This window comes from Phaseolus vulgaris, chromosome 6 (genome assembly GCF_000499845.2).
Source record: "Phaseolus vulgaris cultivar G19833 chromosome 6, P. vulgaris v2.0, whole genome shotgun sequence".
Taxonomy (NCBI): Eukaryota; Viridiplantae; Streptophyta; class Magnoliopsida; order Fabales; family Fabaceae; genus Phaseolus; species Phaseolus vulgaris.
In genome coordinates, this window is record NC_023754.2 from 1,254,411 (window position 1) to 1,279,871 (window position 25,461).

The window sequence follows — 25,461 nt, forward strand, 5'->3', positions numbered from 1 at the left end:
AGGTCACTGAGGATGGCCTCGTTACAAAGAGGAAAAGGGTGGCACCACCTTCCCCACCTGCCCCGCCCCTCTTCCAGCTTCAACACCACCATCAACACCTGCCCCTCCTCCCTCATCGCCAACACCACAAGCCCCTTCACCACCAGTCCAAGCAGTTCCATTGGCCACTGCGCCACCTGCAACTGAGGCCCCAGAGCCAAATTTCTTGGAGGACCCCCGAGCGCCTCTACACCACATATATCAGCAGGAGGGGGCCCTCCTTCCAACACTTCAGCTGCAGGAATCGTTCCAATCGGGGATGAGGTCGCTCACACCTCTCCAATCCTAATCACCGAGTCCCCGATTGCGTCGCCACGCCAGGAAACAACCACTGAAAATGTTGCTAAGGAAGGTGGTGACGAGAACCCTCAACAAGCCCCCCTGGCGCCTCTCCAAGCCACGAACCTTTCCCTCGAGGTTACAAGGATGTGGGAACCTCTGACTGCCAAACTCAAAACCATAGCAGAGGATATCCCATCGATCATAACGAGGGCTGTGGAGAGCTCCACCAGGCGGCTCCAAGACGATGTCTACCACCTCAAGACCGAAAACAGCACAATGAAGGTTGAGGTAGAGAAGGTGGCATTCAGCCTGACGCTCGCGAAAATGGAACATTCCCGAGTAGAGGATGCCCTAAGTACCGAGCTTAGGCTTGCGCGCAAGGAAGCTGCTGACCTTCGCCGCAAAGTCCATGAACTTGCCCAAGAAAAAGTTGAACTTGAAAGCAGAATCGTGCCTCTGCGCACCAAGGCGAGCGACCTGGAGGCTCACATTCAAGCTAATGCCGATAAGGTACAAAAACTGGAGCAAAGGTCAATCGACCGCGAAAAGCTACTTGGGCAAGTGGAGAAAGCGAGAGACGACGCCATGGCTGATCTCGCCGAGGCAAACAAGGAGAAAGGGAAGATGGCTGCCGAGTTGGCCCAAGCTCGTACAGAATCCAAGAAGGTTACTGACGACCTTCTCCATGCTCAAGAGACTAACAAACAACTCCAAAAACAGATTGAAGAGCAGGGGCAGCAGAACAAGGAGCTCAAGAAACAAGCTGAAGAGCTGGGGCAGCAGAACGAGGAGCTCAAGAAACAGGTTGAAGAGCTTCAAGGACAATTTGAAGAACTTAAGCTAAATTCTGCTCAGATTCTGACTGCTGGATTCGAAGCCGCTCGGGAGCAATTCGCATGCCTATTCCCTGATCTCGACCTCAGCATGGTGTCGTTAAACAATGAAGTAGTAGATGGAAAGGTCGTTCCCGCCGAAGGCTCAACCAATTCCACCCCATCTGCTTCTTTATAACTTCACCTGTATTTACCTTGTAAAAACTCTTGCACATGTGTTTTGAACAGTTACTCATTTCGATAGCGAAACTTGGATATTTCTTCTGACTTCTTTTGAGCGCTTTTACCTTCTTTGTATGTTTAACTTTGCTGCGTTTAACTTAGCGATTTGGCAAACACGACCTTTGGCGTAACTGCTTCGAGCCGATTCAAACTTAAGCAATCAATCGCTTTACACAACTTGTACCCTTGAGGCACTAACCTGGTCATAAGAAAAGTTTCCAAGCAACGAACTGTAACTCAATCGTTGGTTCAAACAACGTCCCACTCGACCTGCTTTATCAAACAGGCCTTTCAACTTTCTCGCCGTGTTTGAACTTTTCGCGATCACCTAGACCCCTTGGTAACACCAGCTTTTCTTAGCCTCAGGCTTTGGCAGTCATTTCTTTATCTGAGGCAGAAATGTCCTTTGGGATCTTCCTTTACCCCCCTGAACTTCAGAGCTAAAGACTGGCTGGCTAGGCGTTCTCTTCGAACCTACCTCAGCCACCTTTCAAGCTTCTTCCACCCTCTTCGCCATACCTGAACTCGTTCAAGACGAGAAGGATTTTATCTTGCCTATACTCGCACACAGGCGAGAAGGTCTTTTAACTCGCCTGAACTCGCTCATCGGCGAGAAGGACTTTTACTCGCCTGAACTCGCTCATCGGCGAGAAGGACTTTAAATGGCCTTAACTCGCTCGACGGCGAGAAGGACTTTGTCTGGTGCCTCAACTTGCCCAGGGTGTACATCTCCTCCCCCCTGGATGCACTGAGGACCTTTTCTCTCTCTCGCCTGCACTCGCTCGACGGCGAGGAGGTCTTTAATGGGCCTTAGCTCGCACGACGGCGATAAGGACTTTGTATGGTGCCTCAACTTGCCCAGGGCGTACATCTCCTCCCCCTGGATGCACTGAGGACCTTTCTCTTTCTCGCCTGCACTCGCTCGACGGCGAGGAGGTCTTTAACTTGCCTCTACGTTGCCCCGGGAGTTACATCTTCTCGCTCCCAGAAACACGGAGGACTTTTCCTCTTTCTCGCCTACACTCGCTCAACGGCGAGGAGGTCTTTTAACTTGCCTCAAAACGCGCGAGGGCGTTGAGGTCTTCCATCTGGTGCCTCCGATCGCCGAAAGACGATGAGGACTTTAAAACTTAACGGGTGCCTCTAATCGCCGAAAAACGATGAGGACTTAAAACTTAACTGGTGCCTCTAATCGCCGAAAAACGATGAGGACTTAAAAACCTTTTAGAAAGCACGCGATATATCTTTTCTTGCCTTAAATCATGTACGAATGACAAGGTCTTTCTTCAAAACTTTCGAAAATAGCACACATGCAATTTGAAAACACCTTATACTTCGAAAACTCTTCTTTTATTGGGTGGCCTCATTAAAAACCCTCCTTAGGGAAAAAAGAGTGCCCCCTTGCAACTGTTTTAACAGAGACATTGTAATGTAATATTTGTGTTTGTCTTTACTTACAAAGCTCTTAACTATAGTACAACTTCAGGTGTGTGGCGTTCCAGGTACGAGGGATCGCCCCCCCTTCCAGCGTCTCCAAGCGGTAGGCTCCGTTCCCGAGTGCCTCGGTTATTCTGAACGGTCCAGTCCACTTGGGTGATAGTTTATTCTCCATCTCGTACTGGTGGGCCTTCCTCATCACCAGATCGCCTTCTTTAAACTGCCTTGGCATCACCTTTGAGTTGTACCTTCGCTCGACCCTTCTCTTCACCGCCTCAGCCTTCAGCCTTGCCTCCTCCCTGACTTCGTCCAACAGATCCAGGTTCAGCCTTCTCTCTTCGTTCGAGTCTTCCTCTACAAAGTTCTGGAATCTCGGCGAGCTGTCCTGGATCTCGACTGGAATCATGGCATCACACCCATAGACCAAGCTAAACGGGGTCTCATGGGTTCCTGACTGCTCGGTGGTGTGGTACGCCCAAACTATACGGGGTACCTCCTCAGCCCAACTTCCCTTGGCTTTCTCGAGCCTTCTCTTCAAACCTCTCAGCAACACCCGATTAGCTGATTCCACCTGGCCATTCGTCTGAGGGTGCTCGACGGATGCAAACACTTGCTGAATTCCAATCCCTTCACAAAGCTTCTTCAACAGGTGGCTTGCAAACTGAGTCCCATTATCTGATACCAGGCGCTTAGGCACTCCAAACCGGCACACGATGTTCTTCCATACAAAGCCTTCGATCTTGTGTGCGGTGATCTGGGCCACTGGTTCTGCTTCAATCCACTTGGTGAAGTACTCAATCGCCACTACCAAGTACTTCATCTGCCTGATCGCCAGTGGAAAAGGTCCCAGGATGTCGATTCCCCAGGTATGAAACGGCCAAGGGCTATAGATCGACTTCAACTCCTCGGGAGGTGCCTTATGCCAATCGGCGTGCTGCTGGCACTGTTTACAGCATTGGGCATACTTCTTGCAATCTTCTCTCATGGATGGCCAATAGTAGCCTGCACGGAGAGTCCTCGCGGCCAGAGCTCGACCCCCGACGTGACTTCCACATATTCCTTCGTGGAGCTCTGCCATAATTCTCGTGCACTTCTCGCCGTGTATACATTCCAGGAGTGGGTGAGTGAACCCAAACCTGTACAGATCGCCATCAATCAATGTATACTTGCTGGAATTTTTCTTTACCTTCCTAGCTTCTGCTGGATCCAGCGGGAGGAGGCCATCTGCCAAGCACCGCTTGTACTGTGTTATCCAAGTGTCTGGCTCATGGGTGGCGCAGACCTGCATCACGTCCACCTTCTCTCCTCGACCGGCTCTAATTCTCGGCGATCTCAGAGTTTCTTGCGTCAAAGACTTATGGCTTCTCGCTGCTCTCTCCGTCGACTTGCTTATCTGAAGGACCAGGTGATCTGCTACAAATGCCCTCGGCGTCTTTAGAGTTTCTTGAATCACCGTCCTCTGCCTACCCCCCTTGCCTGAACTGGCGAGCTTAGCAAGCAAGTCAGCTCGGGCATTCTGTTCTCGGGGCACATGGACCACTTCAAAAGAGGCAAAGGAACTCTTCAATTCCTGCACATACGCCAAGTAAGCCGCCATTTGTGGATCTTTAGCCTGGAACTCGCCTGTTACTTGCCCTGTGACTAGCAGCGAGTCACTCTTAGCCATCAGCACCCTAGCTCCCATTTCCTTGGCCAGCAAAATCCCGGCGATCAGCGCCTCATACTCTGCTTGATTGTTGCTGGCTTTGAAGGCGAATCTCAACGATTGTTCGATCAGCACGCCATTGGGTCCTTCCAATATGACTCCAGCACCGCTACCCTGCTGGTTCGACGACCCATCCACCGAGAGTACCCAACGGAAGTCATCTCCTTCCACCCGCGTCGTCTCCGACGAGAGCTCGACTACGAAATCTGCAAAGATTTGCCCCTTGATCGGGCCTCGGGGTTCATATTTAATGTCAAATTCTGACAACTCCACTGCCCACTTCACCATTCTTCCCGCAACGTCAGGCTTCTTCAAGACCTTCTGAATGGGCAGGTCAGTCATCACCAGTATTGTGAAGCTATGGAAGTAGTGGCGCAACCTCCTCGCCGAAAACACCACAGCCAGCGCAGCCTTCTCCAGGGCCTGATATCTCGTTTCTGGGCCCTGCAACACCTTGCTCACAAAATAGATAGGCTTCTGAGCCTGATCTTGGTCCTGGGCGAGCACCGCACTCACCGCCCTCTCAGTCACAGCGAAATACAATCTGAGAGGGATTCCCGCCAGTGGTTTGCACAGAACCGGTGGGCTCGCCAAATATTCCTTCAGCTTGACGAAAGCTTCCTCGCACTCTTTCGTCCAAGCGAACTTGTTATTGCGCCACAGACATTGGAAATAGGGATGTCCCTTTTCTCCGCTCGCTGACACGAAGCGAGATAGGGCTGCCATCCGACCTGTCAGCTGCTGGACTTCCTTCACTGTAGCCGGGCTTCTCATCGCCAAGATGGCGGCACACTTGTCCGGGTTGGCTTCTATTCCTCTTTCAGTCAGGAGAAAACCCAAAAATTTTTTAGCCTCCACGCCGAAAATGCATTTTTCTGGGTTGAGCTTCAACTTGAACTTGGCGATCGTCGTGAACAATTCTTCCAAGTCTGCAACGTGCTTGCTTTTCTCCTGCGAGGTCACGACCATGTCATCGACGTAAGCTTGCACGTTCCTTCCCAGCATTGGTGCAAGTACTCGATCCATCAGCCTCTGGTACGTGGCCCCCGCGTTCTTTAGCACAAACGGCATCACCTTATAGCAGTAGCACGACCTCTCCGTCATGAAGGCTGTTTTCTCTTCATCCATGGGATGCATCTTGATCTGATTATAGCCCGAGAAGGCATCCAGGAAACTCAGCAGCTTGCACCCTGCAGCACTATCAACCAGGGCATCAATGCTTGGTAAAGGATACGAATCCTTTGGGCAAGCCTTATTCAGATCGGTGAAATCGACGCACATGCGCCATTTCCCGTTGCTCTTCTTCACCAGCACGACATTTGCCAACCACTCAGGGTACTGGACTTCCCTGATGTGGCCTGCAGCGAGGAGTTTCTGGGTCTCGTCCTTGATCGCCTGCCTCCTCTCTTCATTAAATTTCCTCCTTCTTTGTCGCACCGGTCTCACCATGTTGTCCATCGCCAGATGATGGCACAAGAAGTCGGGATCGATCCCGGGCATGTCCGAAGCGGACCAGGCAAACGCGTCCAGATGTCGTTCAATCACCTTGGCGATCTGGTCCTGGAGATCGACCTCCAGAGATCTTCCGAGCTTGAAAACTTTCCCCCCGATCTCCTTCTCGAGCCACTGCTCGACGGGTTTGGGCCTTGATTCTCTGGCGATCACCGCCTTGGCGATTCCGAGTTCCCTTGCTTCCTCCGGGCGATTCCGCGCCTCTTCTTCCTCCAGGCCAGCATTCCTCTCCCCCAGCTCAGCATCTACCATCTCTACGTCCCTTCCGGCGGCCTCCTCCATTACCGGCGGTCTGGGCTTCACACCGGGAGGTGGGGTGGTTGTAACATAGCTCACTGATCTTTTATTTTTCAGGCTATTTTCATAGCACTTTTTCGCTTCCTTCTGGTCAGACTTTATCGTGATCACCACCCCTTCCATGGACGGCAGCTTCACCTTCATGTGCCGAGTCGATGGAATTGCGCCTATCTTGTTAAGAGTGGGCCTTCCCAGCAGGATGTTATATGCTGAAGGGGCGTTTACGATGAGGTACTTGATTTTCTCCGTCCTCGACCCAGCCTCATCGGTAAACGTGGTTCTCAGCTCAATGTACCCCCTGACCTCCACCTGGTCGCCAGCGAACCCATACAAGCACCCTCCATAGGGCCTTAGCTGGTCAAGGGGCAATTCCAGCTGCGTAAAGTCGGCAGAACATCACGTCTGCCGAACTTCCTTGGTCCACCAGAACTCGGTGGACCTTCCTCCCCGCCGTGATCAACGAAATAACAATGGGATCGTTGTCATGAGGCACAACGTCCCGAAGATCCTGCTTGGTGAACGTAATGTCCACTTCCGGCGAGTGATCTTCAAACATGTCCACTGACATCACCGATCGCGCGTACTTTTTCCTCTGCGATGCGGTGCATCCACCACCTGAGAAACCCCCTGCAATGGTGTGGATCTCCCCATGGATAGGCATCTCGTGTTGCTGGGCTTCCCCAGCTGCAGGCTGGGAACTCGACGCTCCTCCGGTCCTTCTGTCCAGCAGATAGTCGTTTAGGAACCCGCTCTTAACCAGATCGTCGAGCTGGTATCCTAAAGACAAACACGAGTCCAGGTTGTGGCCAAAGCACTGGTGAAACTCGCACCAAACGTCCGGCTTTGACCCCAGCACCTTGTCGCCCACCTTCTCGGGCGCCTTCAACCTAGCAGATATGTTAGGGATAGCGATCAGGTCCGCTAGTCCCATGACGAATTTGTGCTTAGGCGGGCGATTGTATTCCCGGCGTGCTGGTTGTTGGCGTGCTGGCGGTTGGCGCGCTTGGCTTCTTCCCTTATTTCTCCTATCGTAAGGATAGCGAGTCCTTTGGTCTTTTCTGGCCGCCGCTGCCGTTTCCAGCACCCTCTGTGGTTGGATCCTTGTCTGGGCGCGTGGCCTGGCGGGAGCCACGCTGCCTCTCTTCTCGGCGACCTCACTCTCGTCGGCGATGTGGGCCACCGCAAGTCGCCTGACTTCAGCAAACGTCGCTGGATGAGCCCTGATCAAGGCTTCGCAGAATGGCCCTGGCTGCACGCCCTTCTTGAAGGCATAGACCAGCATTTCTTCATCCTTGGCCGGCGATCTGACCATCTGCGCTCCGAAGCGATTGAGGTAGTCTCTGAGGGACTCCCCATGGTACTGCCTTATATCAAACAGATCGTAGGACACCCTGGGCGATGCCTTGTTCATAATATACTGCTCGACAAAGATTTTCGAGAATTGTTGAAAATTAGTTATGTGGCCATTAGGCAGGCTCACAAACCACTCCATCGCCGTTCCCTGGAGCGTGCTGACGAACATCTTACAATAGACGGCGTCCGACCCTCCTGACAGCATCATCTGTGTGTGGAACGTGGTCAGATGAGCCTCTGGATCCTCCACGCCAGTAAAAACAGCTTTAACCGGGACCACGCTCGTGGGAATTGGCGTGTCGGTAATCGCCTGAATGAAAGGCATTGGGAAAACACGAGGTGGCGTCGACGGTGCCACCTCTTCAGCAGAAGAGCGAACCTGCTGCTCCTGAAGAGCTCGACGCAGCTCCTCAGCTACCTTGCTGAGCTCCTCGTTCCTGGCGCGAGAGGCGACCAGGTCTTCATGTATCCTTGCCTGCTCGACGCGCGAGGCTTCTACAGTGGCTTGCAATGAGCGCATCATTTCTGCCATCTGCGCCATGGTCATGGCGGCGTCGCCTTCAGCTGCGACGGGAGCCACGGGACTGGAACGATTGCTTCTCATCTTTCTCATTAACTTCAGCGAACCACAGAAATACAGCAGACAACACTTCAACCACGAACGAATCAGCGATCGATCAGAGAAAACTCAAGAAACCGTGCAAGAACCCAAGAACACCGCAAACCTTCGCAGAAAACCACCAAAGAACTCGAACTTCCACCAGACAGATTGCGCGCAAGCAACAAAAGACCTCACTCCCCCGATTGAAAGCCAAGCAAACGGTACAAAACACAAACTCACCGAACAAAACTCAAAGAAACTGCAAACGACGGTTGCACCAACACACAACCGCGCAGAAAACCTCGAAAACTTCCACGAACTCACGCTGTGGATGGGAGCACGTTTTACACGGCCCCACGGTGGGCGCCTGATGATCCTGCCTGTTGACCGGAGCGCTGGAGAATGCCTCGTCAAAGGATCGACGTGCGCGCCGCTTCTCACTTCCGTTCCTCCTATGGATCTATCTCAAGAACCTGCAAAGATACGACACGGCGCCGCTGCGGCCGATCGCACTCCGACGCTCAAGTCAGTGACGGTATCACCAAATACTAAGAACTGGAACCGTGCAAACTCTCTCTCACAAACAGCTCTGTCACTCGCAAGCGTAAAGTGTATGAACTGAACGTGCGTACCTTAGAAAATCTGTTAGGAACTCTTATATACCTGGTGGTTTTCTCTCTCCTGGCAGTTACAGACTTGGACACGTGGCTCGTATCCAACTGTACACGTGCCATCATCCGGAGGCTCCCTGACTTGGCGCTGTTTCTACTCTCATTTTGGCTAAGTTACCTATGCATGGTACTGCCCAGTGCATAGCTAACTCAGGAGTGCGATCTCTACTGAAACTGGCGAGGTAGGGCCTTCATACACCTTCCCTGTGGCCTCGCCAGCCGCCTTCATAATCTGCTTCTCCTTCACCTTCGGCGATGTGCTTGTTCTGGCGATCTCCGACTGCCTGGTCGCCTGAGTCTGCGTCTGGCGACTTCATCCCCAACCTGGCGATCGCCTATTCTGGTAAGCTGGAAATCGGAACACGCCAACTTAACAATCGGCGACTACACGTGCCTCCCGACTTCCTTCCCAACTGCCAACCTGGCGCCTTGTCAACACGCCTGCACTGTAGCAGGGTGCCACGTCATCGCACCCGACCACCAGGGCGGTACAGTCTCCTTTGAAGTAGTGCATGTGCCCAGGGAGCAGAATGCCCGAGCTGACTTGCTAGCCAAGCTCGCCAGTTCGGGCAAGGGGGGTAGGCAGAGGACGGTGATTCAAGAAACTCTGAAGACGCCTAGAGCATTTGTGGCAGATCACCAGGTTCTTCAGATAAGCAAATCGACGGAGAAAGCGGCAAGGAGTCACAGGTCTTTGACTCAAGAAACCTTGAGATCGCCGAGAATAAGAGCATGTCGGGGGGAGAGGGTGAACATGACGCAGGTCTGCGCTACGCATGAACTAGACACCTGGGTAACGCAGTACAAGCGATGCCTGGCGGATGGCCTTCTCCCGCTGGATCCGACGGAGGCTAGGAAGATAAAGAAGAATTCTAGCAAGTTCACAATGATTGATGGCGAGCTGTATAGGTTTGGGTTCACTCACCCACTCCTGGAATGTGTGCATGGCGAGAAATGTACAAGAATTATGGCAGAGCTCCATGAAGGGATATGCGGAAGCCACGTCGGGGGTCGAGCTCTGGCCGCAAGGACTCTCCGTGCAGGTTACTACTTGCCAACAATGAGAGAAGACTGCAAGAAGTATGCGCAGTGCTGCAAGCAATGCCAGCAGCACGCCGATTGGCACAAGGCGCCTCCCGAGGAGTTGAAGTCGATTTACAGCCCTTGGTCGTTTCATACATGGGGAATCGACATCCTGGGACCATTCCCGCTGGCGATCAGGCAGATGAAGTACTTGGTAGTGGCGATTGAATATTTCACCAACTGGATCGAAGCAGAGCCAGTGGCCCAGATCACCGCGCACAAGATCGAGAGCTTTGTGTGGAAGAACATTGTGTGCCGGTTTGGTGTGCCCAAGCGCCTGGTGTCGGACAACAGGACTCAGTTTGCAAGCCACCTGTTGAAGAAGCTGTGCGAAAGGGTGGGAATTCAACAGGTATTTGCATCTGTCGAGCACCCTCAGACGAATGGCCAAGTAGAGTCAGCCAATCGGGTTTTGCTAAGAGGTTTGAAGAGAAGGCTAGAGAAAGCCATAGGAAGTTGGGCTGAGGAGGTACCCCGTATAGTCTGGGCGTACCACACCACCGAGCAGTCAGGAACCCATGAGACCCCATTCAGCCTGGTCTACGGATGCGACGCAATGATTCCAGTAGAAATCCAAGAGAGCTCGCCGAGATTCCAGAACTTTGTAGCGGAAGACTCGAGTGAGGAAAGAAGGCTGAATCTGGATTTGCTGGATGAGGTCAGGGAGGAGGCAAGAGTGAAGGCTGAGGCAGTGAAAAGAAGGATTGAACGAAGATATAACTCGAAGGTGATGCCAAGACGGTTCAGAGAAGGTGACCTGGTGATGAGGAAGGCCCACCAGTACGAGATGGAGAACAAGCTGTCGCCTAAGTGGACGGGACCGTTCAGGATAACCGAGGCGCTCGGGAACGGCGCCTACCGCTTAGAAACGTTGGAAGGAGGGGCGATTCCTCGCACTTGGAATGCCACGCACCTCAAGTTATATTACAGTTAAAAACTTTGTAAGTAAGAACAAACACGAAGAGTTTTACAATGTTTCTATTAAAACAATTTGGAGGGGGCATTCTTTTTTCCCTGAGGAGGGTTTTTAATGAGGCCGCCCAATAAAGAAGAGTTTTTAAAGTTTTAAAGTGTTTTAGATTGCATGCTTATTGTTTTCCGAAAGTTTTGAAGAAAGACCTTGTCACTTATATGTGATTTAAGGCGAGTTGGAGTTATGTTGCATGCTTTCTAAAGTCCTCATCGTCTTTCGGCGATCGGAGGCACCAGTTAAAAGACCTCAACGCCCTCGCGCGTCCTGAGGCGAGATAAAGACCTCCTCGCCGTCGAGCGAGTGCAGGCGAGGAAGAGTAAAAAAAGTCCTCAGTGCTTCCAGAGGAGAGATGATGTAGCCTCTGGGGCAATGTAGAGGCACCAGTAAAAAGTCCTCAGTGCTTCCAGAGGAGAGATGATGTAGCCTCTGGGGCAATGTAGAGGCACCAGTAAAAAGTCCTCAGTGTTTCTGGGGGAGAGAAGATGTAGCCCCTGGGGCAATGTAGAGGCACGAGTTAAAGACCTTCTCGTCGTTGAGCGAGTTCAGGCGAGTTAAAGACCTTCTCGCCGTCGAGCGAGTTCAGGCGAGTTAAAGACCTTCTCGCCGTCGAGCGAGTTCAGGCGAGTTAAAGACCTTCTCGCCGTCGAGCGAGTTCAGGCAAGATAAAATCCTTCTCGTCTCGAACGAGTTCAGGTACGGCGTGGAGGGTGGAAGAAGTTTAAAGGATAGCTAAGGTAGGTTCGAAGAGAACACCTAGCTATCCGGCTTACTGTTCTGAAAGTCAGGGAAGGTAGAGAAGGATCCGAAGGGCGCCTCTACCCCCAGATGAGGGAACAATGGCCAAGCTGAGAAGGCAAGAGGAGGTTGGTATCGCCAAGACTCTTTGGCGATCAGGAGAAATTCAAACGATGGCGAGAAGCCAAGGCTCGTTTTGATGAGGCAGATCAGGTGAGCTGTGTTTTAAGCTATTAGTCGGGTTAAAGCTCGTTATTTGAAAGATGATTTCGCGCTGAGGTTTATTACCTTAAGGTTACAAGTTGTTAGAATGTTACCGTTCGAAATTCGATAGTTCGAAGCAGTTGGTATACAATTGCGCTCGCAGAGTTACTAAGTTAATTTCGCCTAAGAGACTTGCGCAAAGAAGATAAAGTTAACAGGAGAGGTTATGTAAAGGAGTAGGAAATGTCATAACATAATGGCATCAGTTCAAAGTACATGTGCAGAAACAGGAAAGAATTTGTTACAAATAAGTATGTATAAAGGAGAAAGCATAATGGATGGAGGGAAGCGACTAGTCTTCAGAAGGAACAATCTTCCCGTCCACCACCTCGTTGTTCAGAGACACCATGGAGAGGTCCAGATCAGGATATTGGCAGGCGAACTGCTCCAAGGTGGCGTCAAACCCAGCAGCGAGAATTTGGGCGGAGCTCAGCTCGAGTTCTTCAATCTGCTTCTTGAACCCCTCATTCTGCTGCTTCAGTTCTTCAGCTCCCTCCCGAGCTTGAAGAAGGTCTTCAGTATCCTTCTTGTTCTCCGCCTGCGCCTGGACCAGCTCTGCGGCGACCTTCCCATTTTCCTCTTTGGCCTCGGCGACTTTGGCCATGGTGTCATCTCTCTCCTTTTCGACTTTCCCCAAGAAGACCTCCCGATCTGCTGACCTCTTCTCAAGGTTTTTTACCTTAGCGGCGTCTGCTTTAATCAACGCCTCCAGGTCAGCCACTTTGACGCGATAAGGGACCAGCTTGCTCTCCAGCTCGATCTTCTCTTGAGCTAAGAGCTGCACCTTATGGCGTAGATCGGTGGCCTCCTTGCGTGCCGCCCGAAGTTCGGTGCTCATAGCATCCTCCACTCGGGAGTGATCGATCTCCGCGAGCATGAGATTGCAGGATAACTTCTCCGCCTCAATCCTTATTGTGCGATTTTCCTCTTGGAGCGCGGAGATGTCATCCTGGAGCTTCTTGCTGGAACTCTCCACAGCTTTTGATATGATGGAGGGGAAATCCTCTGCCATCATCTTGAGTTTCGCTGAGAAGGGTTCCAACACCCTTTTGACCTCAAGGGAGAGGTTTGTTTGTGGAAGCACTGGGGGAGCTTGTTGCTGATTCTCGCCACCACCTTCTTGAGTTGGCTGTTGAGTGGGAGCTTCTTGGCGTGGTGGCGACGACGGGAATTCGGTGATGATGATAGGCGAGTTGTGAGCGCCTTCAGCCCCGCCTGGTGCGGCTTCCGCGGTTGAGGCAGTTGAAGGAGGACCCCCGCCAGCTGATACATATGGCGTGGAGGCGCTCGGGGGGTTCTCCATAAAGTTGGGCTCGGCAGCCTCAACCGCAGGAAATGCAGCTGCCAAGGGAACCGCTTGGACTGGTGATGCGGGAACTGGGGGAGGAAGCAGTGTTGGAGGTGGAGGTGGAGCTGGTGTGGAAGGAGGTGTTGATGTTGGAGGAGGAGGTGGAGCAGGCGGTGAAGAAGGTGCCACCCTCTTCCTCTTGGTGATGAGGCCATCTTCAGTTGCCTCATCGTCTTCTTCTTCATCCTCTTGGACCACCTGAGGGGTTTTCCTCTTTGGCCTCCTGAGGATGAGCTTCTTGCGTTGTTGGGCGGGTTGGGCCTCTGAAGGAGCTGGGCCTTTAGGGGGCGATCTGCCCTGGGCAGCGGCGATCTCCACCACTGAATTGGGCACAGTTTGGGAGCCCGATGCCAATCCATGGGCTCGGGCGAGCGCCCTCAATTCAGCCAGTTTTCCCTTGCCCAACATGCGATCTGTATAATACAAAGGTACATGGGTCAGCTCAGAGAGAAAGATAAACACATGAGTCAGTATGCAAGTAAAGCAGATAAGTGGTGCAGAAAATAAGCCCAAGTCTTGTGCACAACAGACAAGACGCCCAAAAACAGTTAACAGAGGTATTGCCAAGAGCAATAACTTAGATATTGAGGTGAAGCTCTAACCTATTCAAGCCTCGAGTTGGTCTTCGAAGAAATCGAAGGAGATGAGAGCAGTGGTGAGGAAAGTGATGTTGCCGTCTGCCACGCTCTTCCAGAAGAGGCACAGATCTTTGTCCAAGGCTCCCATGTTGTCGGGGCTTCTTGGCCTCCTGAAACTTCCCTTGGATTCTTTATTTCCCTTGTTCACCCAATACAAGGGAAAGCCGTCGAGCAGCGAGGCGTCCTGGTCGTTTGGGCGCACTTGGACAAATTTGCCCTTCCAATCCTTGTAGGATTGCTGGAAGATAGAGAGGATCGACCTCCCAGCAATCCCGTTCAGACTCACCCACAGGCGATCTCTTGGGTGTTTGGCTTCAAAAAGGAAAAGAAAAACGTCCACTGACCCTGGCAGTCCCAGATGTGCGCACATGATTTGAAACGCCCGCACGAATGCCCAGCTATTGGGATGGAGCTGGGCGGCGGCGATGTCGAGCTCGGTAAGTAGCTCCCTTTCAAAACGAGTGAAGGGAAACCTAAGTTTCACCTTCTTGAACAAGGTGGTGTATACAAAGCAGAACAACTCGCCGTTGTTCCCCTTGTCATCCGCGCAGATTGGCACGTCGGGGGGGCAAGGCAGCACCACCAGCTTGTCGTCATGCTCCTTGTGGAACGAAAGATTGGGTTGGTCCCCTTTCTTCAACCTTAGCACCGCCAGCGCAGAGTTTACTGAAGAAGTCTCCTTCAGCAAAGTCGAATTGGCCCAGGGGTATAGCATCTTATAATCTGGGGTAGGAATGGGGGCACCTCCGGCGACCGGTGGAGTAGCCTGAGCCAGGTCAGGGCAAGAGGTTGCAGGCCTCTCAGCCTGGGAAGAAGAAGCACCAGGTGCTCGCGGTGGGTTATGAGCTTGAGACGGAGGGTTTCGTGACGAGGGAGGAGGATTTGGGGTGATCTTTGAGCGAGCCATCGCGGAAACTGCAAAGGAAAAAGAAAGGGAAAGGTGAGCAGGGTTCGCAGAGGCTGGCTCGATCGTGAAAGAAGGATGAAAAAACGAACGAACGAAGGTTCGTTGTAATGGAGACGAAGCCCTAAGTTACGAGAAGGGAGAAACAGGAGAAACAGCCCACAGCGTATGCACCAGACAGTTAATGGATGATGCGAATCGGTTAAAATGCAGGAAAACTCAGCAGAAGAAGTAAAGGGGGTACCTTTCTATGATCAGAAGAACGATGAAGGAAGTTGAGAATCCAGAAGGTTGAAGAGCGTCGTGGGTTTTCGCAGAAGAAACTCAGAGCGTTTGAGAAAGCAAAGAGGTGATGGAACAGTAGAAGTGAAATGGGTTTAAGGGTTTTTCAAATGGTTTTTCGAAGCGCAAACGACAATTAAAAGTAGCCGTTGATGAAGCCACGTGTCGAGAGATTGGAAGGGTGTTTGGTAGAGCGTCAGGAAAGCAGAGAGTACAAACGTTTGGAATTCTGCGCCAGCGCCACGTAGATCGGTATTGACGTGACTCCTTTAGTCTTTTCGCTGGACAAGTCTTCGCTTAAGACTGGGGGGCTTGTGTACCGCCCTGGTAGTCGGAAGTGATGACGTGGCATCAAGCTATTGTATAGGTGTGTTGATGGGACACCTGGCTGGCAGAAGGGAAGGAGGTCGGGGGGCTCGTTTAGCCGCCAGTTATTAAGTTGGCGTGCTCCGATCTCTAGCATACCGGAATCGGCGGTCACCGGGTTAAAGATGAAGTCGCCAGATGTGAACCCAGGCGACCAAGTGATTAGAGATCACCGAAACAAGGACATCGCCAAAGATGAAGGCAGATGGTCATTTCCCAGCTGGCCAGAGGATGAAGCTCGGGAGATAGCACACTTGAACATACACGGTGAAGCAGGTAGGGCAGATCATGAAGGCGGCCGGCGAGACCACAGGGAAGGTGTGTACGAAAGCACCCGAACTCGCCACCCAGAAGAGATCACACTCCAAGGCAACTATGCACTGAGTATACCATGCATCAGTAACTTAGCCAAAGAAGAGTCAGAAATAGCGCCCAAGTCAAGGATGCTCCAGATGATGGCACGTGTACAGCTGGATGCGAGCCACGTGTCCAGATGTGTAACTGTCAGGAGAGAGAAAGTATCCAGGTATATAAGAGTTTCCAACGAACTTCTGAGGTACGCACGCGTTTAGATTACTTCTTTACAACTGCGAGAACGAGAGTACACTGAGAGAGAACTTGTCACGGTTCCTTAGAGTTCTTGAGTTTTACTCTTAAGTAATTGGTGGTTCAGTCGCTGACTTGGGCGTCGGAGCGTGATCGGCCGCAGCGCCGCCGTTTCGTCTTTTGCAGGTTCTTGAGGCGGATCGCGGTGAAGGACGGAGGCTAACACGGCGCAGAAGTCGATCCAAGTTTGACGAGGCAAAGCTCCAGCGTTTCGGTCAACAGGCAGGATCAAAATATTATTTATATTTATAATAATAAATATACAAAGTTAAATTTTTTTTAACATTTAATTGTTTATAAGAGAATAGATTTATTTATTTTAAATGAATATTTGTATTCTGTATGGTTAATGTTTTTTTAGATTGGACAAAAATTATTAATGTTATCACTTGAAAAGATTAAAAAAAATGTTTTTGTAATTTTTGTTATAAGATTTAATTGTTTATAAGAAAAAAAATAAATGTATTTAAAATGAATATTTTTACAAGTGGAAAAAGAAATTTGTAATTTGTAGGTTTTTTAAAAAGTAATTGATATTTTAGAAGTGCTATTTTTAATTGATATTTTAATTATAAATGTAGAAAATAATTATTTATTTAAAAATGAATTGTTTATAAAACAGATTTAAAAAATTTAATTTTGACAGAATGGAATTCAAAATTTTAAAAATATTTTTATAGGGTTTTCATTTTTTAGATTAAACATAACTTGTTAATGTTATAATTAAAAACATTATAAAAATGTTGTAATAATTAAAAAAACAGTAAAAGTTTAGAGTAGAAATATAATTTTGACTTATTTTTTTTAATTTTATTTCACATAAATTATTGGTGTTAGAATTAAATATTAAAAAAAAATGTTACAGTAATTTAAAAAGTCGGAAAAAGTTTACAGAAGAAATTTGAATTTGTAATAATAATTGTAGATAGTTATTAGTGTTTAAAAATTAAATTATTTATAAGAAATAATATTTTATTTGTAAATAATATTTTTACAGAATCCAAATAAAATTTGATAATCTGTAGTTAATATTATTTTAGATTGTACATAAATTATTACAAAGAAAAAAAATTATGTATTTAAAATTGAATATTTTTAAAGTAGAAATAGAAATTTTAGGTTTTTTTATTTTATTTGTTGTTTGATTAAATTATGTTATTGAATGATATAGTAATTTTTATTAATTTTTTTATTAAAATTAATTAAAATTATCTTTTAGGGTAACTGTATTGGTGTACTTTTACACCGATACGGTAACCACGTTCGGTATGAATTCGGAAAGAAATTATGACGAGGCAGAGATGATACACTTTGAGGAAACAGTTGCAATTTATAACAATCTTGTTGCGGCGAACATGAATTTAATTTCACAAATCGAAGAACAAATAAAAAAAAAAAATCAAGGTGCATCAGTCATGATTCTTTGTATGATTGCTTTTGGATTGAAATTGTTACGCACAATGCCTACTACAAGCAACTGTATGAGTCAGTCCCAACCACAAAAAGAGCGCCGCAGACAAGAATTGATGGAGTACTTGGTTCACACTGAACAATCTCGTCATATTATTCGCATGGGACCGGAAGCTTTCATTAAATTTTGTGAACGAATACGGGAAACTAGACTTGTTAAAGATGCATATCGATCAACCGTGGAAGAACATGTAGCGAAATTTCTCCACATTATTGGGCATAATGTGAAGAATCGAAGTATGTCATTCTTTTTCCATTGGTCTGGAGAAACAGTTTCTCGTCACTTTCATAATGTTTTGAGTGCAATTTTAAGGTTGGAGGGGGAATTCTTAATTCAACCAAATGGAACGGTTGTAGAACCACACATCCTTAACAACAGTCGATTTTTCCCCTACTTTAAGGTTTGTTGATAATAACATTACTTAAAATTATGTGTAATGTCTTCTTTAGTTTGTGTTCAATTAAAGTTATGAATTTTTGTTTACATTAGGATTGTTTAGGGGTCATAGATGGGAGTCATGTACGTGCTAAGGTTGCACGTGCTGATGCGCCTCGTTTTCGAGGGAGAAAAGATTGGCCAACCCAAAACATATTTGCAGCCTGTGACTTTGACATGAAGTTCACATATGTCTTAGCCGGTTGGGAAGGAACTGCCTCCGATTCAAGGATATTGAAAGATGCTTTGGTACGAGGCGATCCTTTGGTTATTCCAGAAGGTTAGTTATAGGGGATTGGGTGTGCAGAATAATTAAAAGGTTGTAGTAGTATATACTAACCCAGTTTTCCACAATCTTTGTAGGAAAATACTATCTTGGTGATGCAGGTTTTATGTTAAAACGAAATATAATAACACCTTATCGCGGGGTGAGATACCATTTGAAAGAATATTCGCGAAGAGGGCCACAAAATGCAAAAGAGTTTTTTAATCATCGACATTCATCACTTAGGAACGTAATTGAGAGAACCTTTGGGGTGCTTAAAAAACGTTTTCCAATTATAGCCAGTTGGACTGAGCCACATTATGATGTAGATACTATGACAAAAATTGTTTTAGCTTGTTGTATTGTGCATAACTTTCTACGCGGGATCGAGAATGATGAGTCTCTGCTTGAAGAAGTAGATAATGAATTGTTAGAACAAGATGTCCAACCAAGCACCACCCATGCTCGTGAACATGATTACAGGATAGAGTGTGATATTAGGACACTAGCAAACGAAATGTGGCAAGATTATGTAAACAATTAATTTCATGAAATAATATATTTTCTACCATTTTTCAATGTTTGTCATCCTAACTTTATTTAAGTTAATTAGATGGATCGCGGAAAAAATGTGGCTTCAAATTCATCAGGTTATTATAGAGAGCTCACCAAGTGGACGGCGGAGATGGACCTAATTTTGCTCAATGCAATGATTGACGAGGTACGAAAAGGGTGTAGAATTGATAGTAGTTGGACCACTCAAGGATACACTAACATAGTTATGGCTTTAAATGAGGCTGGTTTATCGGGTCTTAAGAAAAATAATGTGAAGAACCGATAGAAAAGCCTGAAGGACAGGTGGAGGGAAATCCATGATTTGTTTGGTGGATTGAGTGGTTTCGCAGGGAACCAGACCACCAAACTTTTTAAAGCCGAGGACGAAGTTTGGAGTGAGCTGATTAAGGTACAATGATAAGTACTTTTTTACGTAACAATTACATTTAACTTCACATTTCGCATGATATACTAATATGTGAAATGTATGTAGGTCAAACCATCTGCGGCAAAATGGCGTTGTAAGTAATCTAGGTTTGGTTACTTAGTGCATTCCCCAGTGGTTTCTGGGAAGACTAGATGTAGCTCTTGGTTTGAGACTGAACCAGTATAAACCTGTGTGTGCAATCTCTCTATCCCTTAAACTCTTTAATTTCAGTTTATACTTGTTAACTAGTATAAACAACCGATTGTTTCTACGAAACAACCGATTTTTTTTCTGGTGTTGTGCTAAATAGCTTTGTGTTTTTGGCAAACTGAATTCTGAATCAAGTTTTCTCCAAGGAATTTCATTCTAGACTAAAAAGATTGTGAAACCCCTCTTTAAACCATTCACCACCCCTCTAGTTTAAAGCCATACATTCTAACAATTTGCACTCTGACGCTCAAGTTAGTAAGGGCTAAAGAAACAGTAATATGAGTCTTAGAACCGTACCTTTTCTAAGGTTCTTACCACCCTTTATAAAGGTTGTATCTAGGGTTACTTTTGTTCTGTTCCCACGTCTCTTAGCCGGCTTAGGGTTCTTGGGAGAATGTCCTTGCGCCGCTAGTACACAATCTTAGCGTAATCTGACGCATAGGACTTCCCTTTACTGGAGTGCATAGACCTAACAACATAGCCGCCAGGGTACCTACTCATGTACCAGCGTTGCAGCATCATCTATTCTTGGGTGCCCTAAGTGTTCATGTGCCATGCATGCAGTCTTTCCCAAGAAACCCTAACCCTAACAAGCCTTAACGCCTCCAAGGAACACTTGCTTGTGTCGTACCCGAATGTACCATACACACCCCATGCATGATCATCTCATGACTTAGGTCTTTTTGGTATTTGGGTGTTAACTCATACTGTTCGTGAGACTAGCTTACGTGGCCCACCATTACTATCAGACCATCGATATCTGATGTCCGATGTCTTTCTCTAGCGCCGATGACCGAGGTCTTGGCCAGTTCAAATTTAAAGGTACTTGAATTTAAAGACAAGAAATTAAAGGTACTTGAATTTAAAGACAAGAATTAAAGGTGCTAGAATGTAAAGAAATTATAAAGTGTCGAATCAACTCAAGCAATTAAGCATAAGAACCTAAGCTCTGATAACAACATGATGTGATTTGATTTTAGGATTGAGATTTTTAGGCAAATATGAGTGAAAACCTAAGGAAAATTCCCACTGGACATTAACTTAACCAAGTGGTTAAGTAGATCGAAGGTTCGTTTCACAAAGGCAAAAGGAAAAAGATAATTATAAAGTGGCAATGATGCCAAGATAAGGGGCGAAATTAAGGATGGAAAGCAATTACAAAGACAATAACCGAATGGACAAAAGGATACTAAAGAATATATTTATGAATTGGATGGAATGGCAATGGAAGGAAAGGGAAGCTTATGAGAGTGAAGTTTGAGATTATGAGTACACCACTTGGAGGATGAAATTACTCCAAGATAAATGTTGGAAGCCGCCACTTGAGAGCTCTCAAATTCTCACAAGATAAGACTAAAGACTAAGAGAAATTCACAAAAGGTGTAGATAGAAACCTCTTCTAAAAGGTTTTGGGGAGCCTAGGGGTATAGAGCTTTGTAATTAATTGTGGGGAATCCAAAAATAGAAAACACAAAAAAATACAGACACACATTCAAGCAAGGCAAACCACATGCAATGATACATTTCAAATTCAAGCAAAGCAATGTAACTAGTAGAAATAGCGATCAACATAAGCAGGGAAGAGTAAGTCCAGTAGAGGCCCAGTTCAGGCAATGTGATCGTAACGAATGCTCCAAACAGATAATGATGTGAATACAAAATAATAAGTTGTTTCAGGGAGCGATTGAGGACGAGGAAGATTCTCAGTTTCGCGAAGAAGGTGCAGTGAGAGTGAGGAAAGCACGAAGGAGTTGCAAAGGGTAGAGAAATGAAATAGTGAATAGTGACGAGTTTCTAAATGTTAAACTTAAACGACTATATAGGAATGGTAAGCAACATCACCTTCCCACTGCTAATAGGAACGCCACGTGTGTGTCCATGATTGAGTATGATGAAATGTCACCTCAGAAACGCTTCGTGCATTGTGCTTCGTGCATTGTGCCACACCTGTCCGTTGCGAGACTACCACGTAAGTCGCTAGAGCACTAAAAAGTTTTTTTGCTTAGGCAAGCTCAGCTCGAGCCTGGAGGGCTTGTGTACTGGACAAAGCGTCAGTGGTCCGATCTCGATGCATGGTACAGACAGGTCAACTCGACTGTTGGGCCAGTAAAGTGGACCTTATGATTGGATCCAATTTGGTTAATTAACCCATTGTGGCATAATTTAACCTTTTATACAACCACTAGTAAAAGATATTTTTGAACTTAGGAATAAGTGTAGTACATGTGATTCCTAGGTCAAGTAAATGTTTCTTTTAACATAGTTGGTTAACTTGCATGCATGACAAAATATAACGTTGCACCATGAGTAACCATGAGTAAGTGTCCACATAAGCAGAATATTCCCCTAATGTTGACACACAGAATAGATTCTACTTTGATTAAATCCCTTAATTTAGTATTAAATATGAAATTTATAGATTTCTACAATAAATGCTTAATAGCATTCGAAACTATTTTATAATCGATGAAACAATTGTTTACATTAAAAAAGAAATGTCTAATGAGGTTGTTTATAGAATTGTCTAATCTATTATTAGAGCGTCTAATAAGTAAATTAAATATATATATATATATATATATATATATATATATATATAAATGAAAGGACATTGCACTTTCTAACTTGACATAAGATCAAAGGCAAAAATAACTTATATTAAAAGAATAACAACCTAACATCACTATTCAAAACCCTCTTCAACAATTTTTGACTTAGAACCTCCATCTCTTAAATATTTATCACAGATTCTTCATTCACATTCAATACTTACATTAGTCTGTACACAAAGCATGTAGTCCATACATGTTATCAAACTCCCCTTTTTGATAATGACAATTATTTTAGTAATGCACCAAGACTTTGTCTAGTACAACTTGCTAACACATGAAAAAAAATCTTTCCTCTCCCTTTGTCATTGTCAAATCAAGATAATGCATAAAAGAAAGTAAAATAGAAACCAAATGATATTTTCACTGATAAAAAAGTCAAATTACAATTACTAATAACAGAACCAAGAGAAACCAACAACATAAAAATTACTTAAAATACAACCAAAGAGCACAGACTGGACCTTATCTATATCTGTATCAGTACGTAACACCTTTTTTATAGTTAGCAACTCTGATCTTTTGTATATCAAAAGTGTTTTAAGTAGTGGTTACGTTTCCAAGTGCTTAGTCAGAAGTAAAAAACATTTGATTGAAACTACCTAACCTCAAAATTATTAGTTAAGAGGCTAGAAGAAGATGAAGTCTCATAGAGGAAGGCTCTACAATTGAATGGTAGAATACTAAAATTTTCTTTCTTTTTCTTAGTCCTATAGATATTATACAAGTGTAATTTCTTTTTGTAATTAGTTGTAATTTTTTGTAAAAACATCTATAAACCTTATTTGAACCTTAATCGGGCTTTGAAGTAAGCTAGAAAAATCAGCCAAGAACCATAAAAACTGTGGCCCAACACTAAAGTAAAAGAGGGCATAAAATAGAAGTCACATATCACTCTCGCTTGTGTTTTTTTCAATAAGACAGCACACATTTCTTTTGTTTTCTATAAAATTAAGATATTTCCTAAAATTGAAGAGTTCGAACGTTAAAAAATCAAATTTCTTAATATTTTTTATTGAAATTATTTACTTTAATATTTTAATAATTTTTAATTTCCTTTTTTATTAAATTTTAATAATATAATATTTTTTAATAAAATAAATATTATGATACTATAAGAAAGTGAACAAAAAAACTATAAAACGTTTAGTGAATATATTGTAACACCTACCGCTATAGGAGGAACATGAGACTCATGAGAAAAATGCCACCTTACTAAAATATGAGCGATCAATATCATCTATTAAAAGTATAAAAATACATATCTTATGCGAAACACGAGAGTTTTAAAAATTAGAGGATATAGCTGTCATTTAGCTTGTGTATGTACAGTTTCCCTTGTGTTTAAAAAGTATGAACCACAAATATCAGTAGCTGAAGATCGGTGCATACTATCTTTCGACTCAATAAATGACAATGAAATGAAGTATCGTATAGAAGCAACATGGTCTCTAACATTAGACTCCTGAGGAAAAATGCAGCATCTCACTATTCTCTTGTTATAACAGCAAAGCAAGAAAAGACAGACTAAAATTAATCTGTCTACCCTTTAGACTCCATTTTGCCAACAGGAAGGAATGTCAATACGAACGTAGATATGGTTGAAGTGAGAATGAATTTATAATTATCTTATTTGATGTCTATTCATAGCTAGATGGGCCGGGGGAATAGGAGAAACAACCACATCAAAAGGTGAATTTATGCTGACCAGAGATATATGGAGGCTGGTAAATCTTTTACATTACATAAAAAAGCTGTCTCTGCTACACCATTATGCAGCTCTTACTTAACTTAGATTAACACTTCTAACTGGACAAAATCAGGAAGCAATCAAGAAAAAGGACAAAAGTCAACCAACTATACCCTGTATACACTCACTAATCCAAAAATCTTATGTACTGATACAGTTTCAGCGACGATGATCAATGACCTCAACTTGAAGAACCTCCATACAAAATCGGAAGTAGTAAAAAAGCTCAAGGCGCTGTGGTTGGCAGATACAAGACGTTGAGAGCAATATTACCCATTGACAGAAAGAATTACATACCACATAACTAACTTAAAGTCTGCAGACACCACCTGAATTGCTGATTTCATTAATCCTATACATAGTAGCCTTTTGCCATCTTCCCCAAGTTTACAAGCCCATAGATATATAATAATGCTGAATTCATTCCATGCATGAACTCTGTCTTCAATAGAAGTTTTTTAATTATAAATCTTTACTGGCTTCTCAAAAGTGTGGCGATTCTGAAACAAAAGCCATATAATTTTGAATGGAGTAAATAAAACCAAGTTTTATACCCTCAAAACCAAATTGTACTTGAGGAAAGCTTGCTCGTTAAAAGATTCACTAACCTGGTTGACAGCATATGATCTTTTAGGAGCATTGTCAGTATGCTCCAAGCCAAGATATTGCTCCCAAGCACCATAAACATCTCTTCTCTATTAAAAATTAACAAAGAAAGTACAATGTAAACAAATTCGAACATGAATACAGAGGTGGACATTTGTTTTAAGAAAAATAATTACGATTAAGTTTCATATCATCCCACCTGAAAACGACTGGATACAATGTCAGAATCTTGAAGGTACTCCGGACGCCCTAGTGATAGAAATGCAAACTTCCACTGGCCAAACGAGAAATATGTTCGGTGAATTGAAATCAGATATACTAAATTTTTTTTTCTCATTGAACTGTCAAGCAAACAAAATTACACAAATATCTGCGCAAAAATAAAAAATAACACAGGTAAATGAGGAAATACCTTGCCAAACTCATCATCAGGAACTTGAAGTTTCTTTTGTATTCGCACCTTAATTTCAGATAGAGTTTCTCCTTCATGTATAACCAGAAAAAAAGGTTCCCCAAAGTTCTGAATTTGCTGTAAATTTTGAAGGGAAAAGAAAAATATAATACTTTTGTCATATAATATCAGGACGAAATATGAAGGACATTAAATTTTTCAAATTTAATAATAAAAGATATATCAATTAAAACTAGTTACCATTTGGTTTTGAGCTGTGTCTTTATTGAAATGGTACACGTGAATTAGACGATCATGAGGACCAAGGCTTTTCTCTTCATCTGGAATCTATTAAATTTGAAAATGACCATGCAGGTATTACAATTATTTAGGGAGGGAAATTGAACAAAAATATAATATAATGACATATGTAGAAGAGGCAGTTGGTGTCATCATTTCAGCAATAAAGCAGGAATACTTCATTATGCTAAATGTCCCCTTGTTTTAGATTCCTACCTCCTCTGCTCGTAATGTCCAGTACTGATCATTAATGTTTTCAATCTTTTCATTGGGAGGAAAGACCTGCACAGA

General features: G+C 45.2%; 2 protein-coding genes across 3 annotated transcripts in view; one reads left to right on the top strand and one right to left on the bottom strand.

The window, feature by feature from the left end:
* The first annotated feature begins 17,611 nt into the window (after positions 1-17,611).
* On the top strand, positions 17,612-19,406 carry LOC137832975 (uncharacterized). Its single transcript, XM_068641378.1, has 6 exons — positions 17,612-18,022; positions 18,112-18,337; positions 18,421-18,854; positions 18,936-19,131; positions 19,228-19,286; positions 19,371-19,406. Exons 1-6 carry the CDS (start codon positions 17,612-17,614, stop codon positions 19,404-19,406), a joined length of 1,362 nt encoding a protein of 453 aa, XP_068497479.1.
* Positions 19,407-23,841: 4,435 nt separating this feature from the next.
* Positions 23,842-25,461, bottom strand: part of LOC137830920 (ubiquitin C-terminal hydrolase 13-like) — a 32,347-nt gene continuing 30,727 nt past the window's right edge. For both annotated transcript variants that reach the window (XM_068638329.1, XM_068638332.1), the window contains exons 27-32: positions 25,387-25,452; positions 25,132-25,218; positions 24,892-25,008; positions 24,679-24,753; positions 24,482-24,568; positions 23,842-24,373 (exon numbers count right to left, since the gene is read on the bottom strand). In XM_068638329.1, the coding sequence (XP_068494430.1) occupies positions 24,332-24,373; positions 24,482-24,568; positions 24,679-24,753; positions 24,892-25,008; positions 25,132-25,218; positions 25,387-25,452 (474 nt within the window). In that variant the 3' untranslated portion in view covers positions 23,842-24,331. The remainder of the gene's footprint in view (positions 24,374-24,481; positions 24,569-24,678; positions 24,754-24,891; positions 25,009-25,131; positions 25,219-25,386; positions 25,453-25,461) is intronic.

What these genes read in the sequence shown, in the direction of transcription:
- LOC137832975 (XM_068641378.1), top strand. Translation starts at nt 17,612, where the DNA reads ATGCCTACTACAAGCAACTGTATGAGTCAGTCCCAACCACAAAAAGAG. An exon ending in AAATGAGGCTGGTTTATCGG is followed by an intron (nt 19,132 to 19,227) that starts GTCTTAAGAAAA and finishes GTGGTTTCGCAG; the next exon opens with GGAACCAGACCACCAAACTT. An exon ending in TTTGGAGTGAGCTGATTAAG is followed by an intron (nt 19,287 to 19,370) that starts GTACAATGATAA and finishes AAATGTATGTAG; the next exon opens with GTCAAACCATCTGCGGCAAA.